At 48.2% G+C, this 7,500-nt stretch overlaps 1 protein-coding gene across 1 annotated transcript in view; it reads left to right on the top strand.

The window, feature by feature from the left end:
* Positions 1 to 3,309: 3,309 nt before the first annotated feature.
* phc2b (polyhomeotic homolog 2b (Drosophila)) overlaps positions 3,310 to 7,500 on the top strand; it is a 60,917-nt gene continuing 56,726 nt past the window's right edge. Inside the window, exon 1 of the mRNA XM_063215104.1 lies at positions 3,310 to 3,366. Coding sequence (XP_063071174.1) covers positions 3,329 to 3,366 — 38 coding nt within the window. The 5' untranslated portion in view covers positions 3,310 to 3,328. The remainder of the gene's footprint in view (positions 3,367 to 7,500) is intronic.

A 7,500-nucleotide genomic window follows, 5' to 3' on the forward strand; every position in this document is an offset into this window, starting at 1 on the left:
CACTCTCCTCTCCCTCCTGTCCTGCTCATCTCTACTCTCTCCTTTCTTCACTCTCCTCTCTTCTTTTCTCTACTCTTTTCTTCTCTTCTCTTCTCTTCTCTTCTCTTCTCTTCTCTTCTCTTCTCTTCTCTTCTCTTCTCTTCTCTTCTCTTCTCTTCTCTTCTCTTCTTTTCTCTTTTCCTCTCTTCTTCTCTTCTCTTCTCTTCTCTTCTCCTCTCTTCTCTTCGCTTTCACTCTCTTCTCTTCTCTTCTCTTTCAATGACTTTGCTGACTCTCTCTCTGTCTCTCTCTTTCTCTGGTCTTCTCTTTCAATGACCTCACAGACTCTGTTGCTCTTCCTCTCTCTCTTTCACTGACGTTCTCTATCTTCTCTCTCTCTCTCCTTACCCCCTCTCCTCCCCTCTAGTTTTTTTCTCTTTCCTCATCTTCCTTCCCCTCCCTCGATCCATCTCTCTCTCTCCCTTTATTTCTTCTTCTCGCTCTGTCTCTCCTTTTCCCCCTTTCTGTCTTTATTTGCTGCCCTAAGTCCCCTTGTCTTTCTTCTTCTGTGCCTCTCTCCTTTTCACCCCCTCTCTTCCTTTCTTTTTTTCTTTGCCTCTCTCTTCCCTTCCCCTGTCCTTTCTCCGTCCCTTTCATTCTACCCCCCCCACACACACACACACACACACAGATACCCCCACCCACCCCCCATCTCCAATTGCCATATTGCTCTAGCTAGTAGCTAATCTATATGCTAATGAGTAGATCATAATCAATGAGGACCATAGCAGTCGCACCTCAATCAATAGCATATTACTCCCAAAGATGGAGGGGTGGGGGGTATATTTAACATAGGCAGGTTTAGGTGAGGGGGGGGGCTTTGGTAGCGGGTGCATGGGCATTGGAGAATTATGGAGGAATCGGACATGATGGGAGGTTGGTGTGGTCTGCTGCCTCTTGATACTCATGTGGTCTGGTCTGAAGAGGCTAGTTTAGTAGCTGATATAATGTCTGATATAGAGGGGTGGGGTGGGGTGGGGGGTATATTTAATTTGGTTGGGTTGGGGGACGGGGGAAGGGAGATAAAGAGGGCAGTGGCTGCATGGGGGTTGGAGAATGGGGGATGCTGGAATAGGATAGGATGGGATGGGATGGGATGGGTTTGGATGTTGGAGGTTGGGGTTGCCTTTTGATACTCCTGTGCTCTAGGCTGAATAGGCTAGTTTAGGAGCATATTACTTACAAAGATGGTTGTGGAGAGAGGGGGGGGGCATATTTAATGTGGGTGGGTTAGTTGGAGGGGGGGGAGAGAAATAGGGTAGTGTGTACACGAGGGGTTGCAGACTGGGAGAGGTTGATGGGATGGGATGTTTGGGTGGGTTGTGGGGGTCTCATGTGGTCTGTGCTGAAGAGGCTAGTTTTGTAGTTGATATAATGTCCCCTTATAAACCACAGCGGTCCAATGCCTTCCCTAATAGCCCACTGGCCGGCAATGTGGTGCCTGTGCGAGAGAGGAGAGCTGAGGAGAGGCATGCGTATGCCTATGAGCTAATGGGGGAAAAATACAATGTCACATGCATCTCATTTAGCCGTAATGGAAGGCGGTAAGCTTCTCTGTATGCGCCTCGTTGTTTTTTATATTATTCATGGAACGTAATAGTTTTTTCTTTTTCTTTTTTTGGGGTGATGGCAATTCCATTCTCTATATAGCCCGCAGACTATGTTAATTTTATTATTATTGAAAAGGAAAATCTCATTAAGGAACTGTGATATACTACCTCCCCCCTGTCCCTCCCCGAGACAGTGCGTTTTATCTCCTGACTCACACCAAAGTGTTCCACTTTCTGGCTTTTTGCTGATGAGATGAGACAGATAGAGTCAAGTCATTACCTTTGTGAAGTCTTCACCTTTGCATAATGTCCATATCTGCATATACCGGTACGTACCTACTGTGTGTTTTTGGCAGTGTGTGTATGATGCGAAGTGGGTATAGTGTGCATACAAATACACACACTCTGGTTCACTGCCAACTCATTCCCTAGTCTTTACCTCAGGGTAATGCACTGCAGTAAATATAGTGACAATGTGTGTGTGTGGCAGTGCGCTATATGTATGTAAGTGTATCTATTCTTTTGAACACACACACACACACACTTGCACGCACACACACACACACACACACACACACACACACACTCACTCACTCACTCACTCACTCACTCACTCGCTCGCACGCACACACACACACACGCACGCACGCACGCACGCACGCACGCACGCACACACACACACACACACACACACACACACATACACACATACAAATACACATACAAAAAAGCACACACATTCGCGCGCGCACACACACACACACACACACACACACACACACACACACACACACACACACACACACACACACACACACACACACACACACACACACACCATGAACCGTGGACCACCACTGGTAAAGTTAATTTAGGCAGATGGCCGGTGTGTCAGGTATCATCTATTTGTGTGTAGCCAGTCACTGCACCGCACATGGCTAGGGCAGTCCAGTCCCGTCAGTGTTGCCAGATGGAAAATGCTGAATTATCGTACCATTTTTGGGGGCTTTTTAGGAGGAAATTATCGTACAAGACCCAATTTTTTGTTTTCAAGGTATCTAAATGAACTGAATGACATCTCTGAAATGATCGTACATCGTGTTTCTTTGATCGCACAGAGGACAAAATGGACAAAATTATGGTGCAAATATGATAACTGGCAACACATCTGGCAACACTGAGTGCCCGTCCTGTGTCAGGCTATGCTAGCTGCAGTCAGTGCATATTACTACTGCTACGGTGGGGGGTGGGGTCTCTCGGTGTGTGTGTGTGTGTGTCTTTTTTTCTTCACAAGGCTAAACATCATTACTAGCCCCAGCACCTTCATTAGTGTGGAACCCCTCGCCGGCCAATCAGAGAGCTGCAACTGCTCGGGGGATGGCGGAGTGCCTCCGGTTGGCTGTTGCTAGGATACACGTAGTCACGGGGAGCGGCCAGAGTGGCTGCTTTTGCTTGCTTTGCTTTGCGTGTGTGAGTGTGAGTGAGTGTGTGGGGGGCAGAGCAGTAATGCGCGTGTGTGGTGCGGTGTGTGTGTGTGTTGTGTGAGGGACTGTGTGTGAGAGTGAGCAAAAGCGCAGGCAAGCCAGAGACAGAGAGAGATAGAGAGACAGAGACAGAGACAGGGACCGTGTGTGTGTGTGAGTGTGTGTCCGTGTCTGTGTGTGGCGGGATAGGGGCTGGATGCGGGGAGGGAGAGACGGGGCGACAGGCAGACAAAGAATTGGGGTTCTCCCGAGGGAATGGGCCACCACACGGGCTCCCCCGGAGCGCCCAGGAGGTAGGAGACCCAGCCGCCACCGGCTTTTATTTTTATCACACCACCGATGAATTGAAATCCCTCTCTTTTCCTTCTCTCTCTCTCTCTCTTTCTCTCTCTCTCTCTCTCGACCCATCTTTCTCTATATCTGTGTTTTTTAGCTGTCTGTGTTGCTTTCTGCTTGTCATCCGCTTTTCTTCTTCTGTATCTCTCTCTCTCTCTCTCTCTCTCTCTCTCTCTCTCTCTCTCGATCGATACATCTTTTTCTATATCCGTGTCTGTTTTTTTAGTTGCTGTCTGTCTTGTTTTCTGCATGTCATCCCTCGCTTTTCCTCTTCTCTATCTCTATCTCTCTCTCTCTGTCCCTCTTTCTCTATATCTGTGTCTCTGTTTTTTGCTGATTCCCTCTTTCTTGATTTCTGCATGTCATCCCCCACGTTTCCTCTTCTCTCTCTCTTTCCCTCCATCTCCCTCTCACTATCCCTCTTTCTCCATGTCAGCCTCTCTGTCTTTTTTTCTCTCTCTCCATGTCTTGCTTGCTTTCCGCATGCCTCTGTTCATGTCCAGTGCTTACGTTGACGGTGTCACCCTCTGTTTTTCATTCATGATTTGGGTCTTCCCCCCCCCTCTGCGCTCTCTCTCTCTCTCTCTCTCTCTCTCTCTCTCTCTCTCTCTCTCTCTCTCTCTCTCTCTCTCTCTCTCTCTGTTGTTATTCAGTCTTTCCTTATTCCCGGTTTTCATTGAATTTCTCGGTCTTTCTCTGTTGTGTCTTTTTCCTTTCCCTTTCTGTCATCTCCTCTGCCATTGCTCCCCTCGTTCATCATTGTCTCTCCTCCCCCCTCTCTTGTTTTACCTCGTTTCTCTTTCATCTTTTTTCCCTCTGCCTCTCACTCTCTCTGTCTCTCAATCTCTCTCATTTCCTCACTGTCACAATTGTGTGTTTTTTCCTCTCATCTACACAGCGGCTCTCTCCTTTCTCTCTCTCTCTCTCTCTCTCTCTGTCTCTCTCTCTCTCTCTTCCCCTCTCTCTCTCTCTCTCCTCCCCCCTCTCTCTCTCTCTTCCCTCTATCTCTCTCCCTCTCTCTCTCTCTCTCTCTCTCTCTCTCTCTCTCTCTCTCTCTCTCTCTCTCTCTCTCTCTCTCTCTCTCTCTCTCTCTCTCTCTCTCTCTCTCTCTCTCTCTCTGGTCTTCCCTGCTGCTGTCAGTAGCTCGCCTGCTGTCAGTCTCCATCATCACCTCTCTTCCTCCCTCTGCATGTCTCCCTCCCTCGCTCCTGCTGTTGTGGCTTCTCTCTTTCTATTCCTCTTTTCCAATATTCTCTCTCTTTTCCCTTTATTCATGTCATTCTCTCTCTCTCTCTCTCTCTCTCTCTCTCTCTCTCTCTCTCTCTCTCTCTCTCTCTCTCTCTGGTTGCCATCCTCTGTCACTGGCTGTCACTCCAGTATTATCTCTCCTTCCACCTCTTCCTCCCTCCCTCCCTCCCTCCCTCTCTCCCTCTCTCGCCTCCCTTGTCTTCCTCTATCACTCGTTCTGCAGGCTTCCCTGTCAGCCATAAATATCATCGGCTAATGATTCTCATGCCCTTATCAGCATGGCTTTTTTCTGCGCTAATGTCCTGACACAGCCTTGTTATTGAAGTCTTCATTTGAGTCTGTGTGTGTGTGTGTGTGTGTGTGTGTGTGTGTGTGTGTGTGTGTGTGTGTGTGTGTGTGTGTGTGTGTGTGTGTGTGTGTGTGTGTGTGTGTGTGTGTGTGTCTGTGTGTGTCTGTGTGTGTGTGTGTGTGTGTGTGTGTGTGTGTGTGTGTGTGTGTGTGTGTGTGTGTGTGTGTGTATGTGTGTGTGTATGTGTGTGCATATTTGTTTTTTTTTCACAAGTGCTCACATTGGGTGATCAATGCTTGTTTGGTTTTTAAATATTATGCTACTTCGTGATGAATTGTGTCTTGTGACAGTCATATTCGCAGTCATAATTTAGCGTCCAATGAATGTGAAGACTCTTTGGAGTCTCTCCATACACTCTTGTGGGATCCAAAAGCGGGGATTGTTTTAGTGTTTCAGACTGGAAGGCTGTAGTAGGGGCTTTTTATCTGGTGCTGGCTTTCATCTGACGCTGGGTTTTGGCACAGCCGCTATTTACCATTTGGCATTTATTCACGGTACTGCTGCGTAAAACACGCACGCAAACACAGACGCATGCACGCACGCACGCACGCACGCACGCGCATGCACGCACGCGCATGCACGCACGTCTGCATGTCTTTTGGCATCCTTTTCCAATTGTGGAGAGAAATTCCCATTCATGGACCACACACACACACACACACACACACACACACACACACACACACACACATGCGTGCGTGCACACACACGTTCAACCAAATTCCATCTTTCTCTCTGTCTCTCTTTCACACACACACACACACACACACACACACACACACACACACACACACACACACACACACACACACACACACACACACACACACACACACACACACACACACACACACACACACGCACACACACACACACACGCACACATGGAAACACACGGACATACACAGACACGGACACGCACACACATGACACAAATTACCACACAACTATACACTCACACATTACCATACACACACACACACACACACACACACACACACACACACACACACACACACACACACACACACACACACACACACACACACACACACACACACACACACACACACACACACACACACACACACACACACACACACTCGGAGGGTACTCGGGGGACTATGATTCCTCATTGCTTTGTGGGTATTATCTAGGGGTGCCACTGGGGGATCCCCGTGCTGTGCAGGCAGCGGCAGCCAGGCTGGGGAATAAGTCCATCATCCTCACAGTACAGGGCCAGCTGATAGCTTTGGCCGGGCCCAGGATATAATCATCTGAAAGGTCCCACACCACTCTACGCATATAATGTAATGAGGACCCGATTCTGGGCCCCCCAACCACCTCTCTAGGCCCAGGACAACAGACCCCATTGCTTCTTCTGTCGGCTTCCCTGCTCACAGCCACTACACCATCATGGCTAAATTGGTTCATTCACTTTAAGCCCTGCCTGCCTGCCTGCCTGGTGATGTCCCAGTCTGCCCTGCTGCCTGAGATAGAAAAAAATAGATAGATAAAAGATTCTGTGTTAAATCAAAACTGTGAGAGTACTCCGGGACCAAATAACTCTTGAAGATGTTAAATCAACTCTGTAAGTGTTTATTTTTACTGCTGCTGACTGCTAGATTGATAGGCCACTTTTTGAAGGGGGTGGTAAGGGTGTGTACGTGTGTGTGTGTGTGTGTGTGTGTGTGTGTGTGTGTGTGTGTGTGTGTGTGTGTGTGTGTGTGTGTGTGTGTGTGTGTGTGTGTGTGTGTGTGTGTGTGTGTGTGTGTGTGAGAGAGAGAGACAGAGAGCGAGAGAGAGAGAGAGAGAGAGAGAGAGAGAGAGAGAGAGAGAGAGAGAGTGTCAGTGTGTGTCAATGTTTGTGCGTATCCGTATATCTTTGTGTGTATTGGGTGTATCATCTTTTTATTTGCGCGCGCATATTTATGTGTGCACGCACGTGTGAGTGAGTCAGTCAGTGTGTGTCACTGTGTGTGCCTCTGTGTATCTTTGTGTGTATTCGGTGTATTGTCGTTGTATTTGCGCGCGCGCGCGCGTGTGTGTGTGTGTGTGTGAGTGTATGTGTGTGTGTGTGTGTGTGTGTGTGTGTGTGCGTGCGTGCGTGCGTGCGTGCGTGCCTGTGTGTGTGTGTGTGTGTGTGTGTGTGTGTGTGTGTGTGTGTGTGTGTGTGTGTGTGTGTGTGTGTGTGTGTATGCTTGTGTGTGAAAGCGTGGTTAGTGTCCCTCCATCTCCGCCTGTTTTCATTGGCACAGAATGCTGAGAATGTGACAGAGGAATCTAACACGGCCATGCGAGACACAAATACCCATGTCATGAATCACCTTGGCTACTTGTCATTCCTTATCCTGACTAAGCTGCAGCTGGCTGGATGGTTTATTATTTTGATTGTTGTGACAGGACTCTACTAATTACATAGGCATATACGGTAAATGAAGTTCAAAAATACTAAAGGTATCTCAGAAGTCGTGTTTGCGCTTTTCTTTTACAG

The sequence above is a fragment of the Engraulis encrasicolus genome, chromosome 14, assembly GCF_034702125.1.
Source record: "Engraulis encrasicolus isolate BLACKSEA-1 chromosome 14, IST_EnEncr_1.0, whole genome shotgun sequence".
In the NCBI taxonomy this organism is placed as follows: Eukaryota; Metazoa; Chordata; class Actinopteri; order Clupeiformes; family Engraulidae; genus Engraulis; species Engraulis encrasicolus.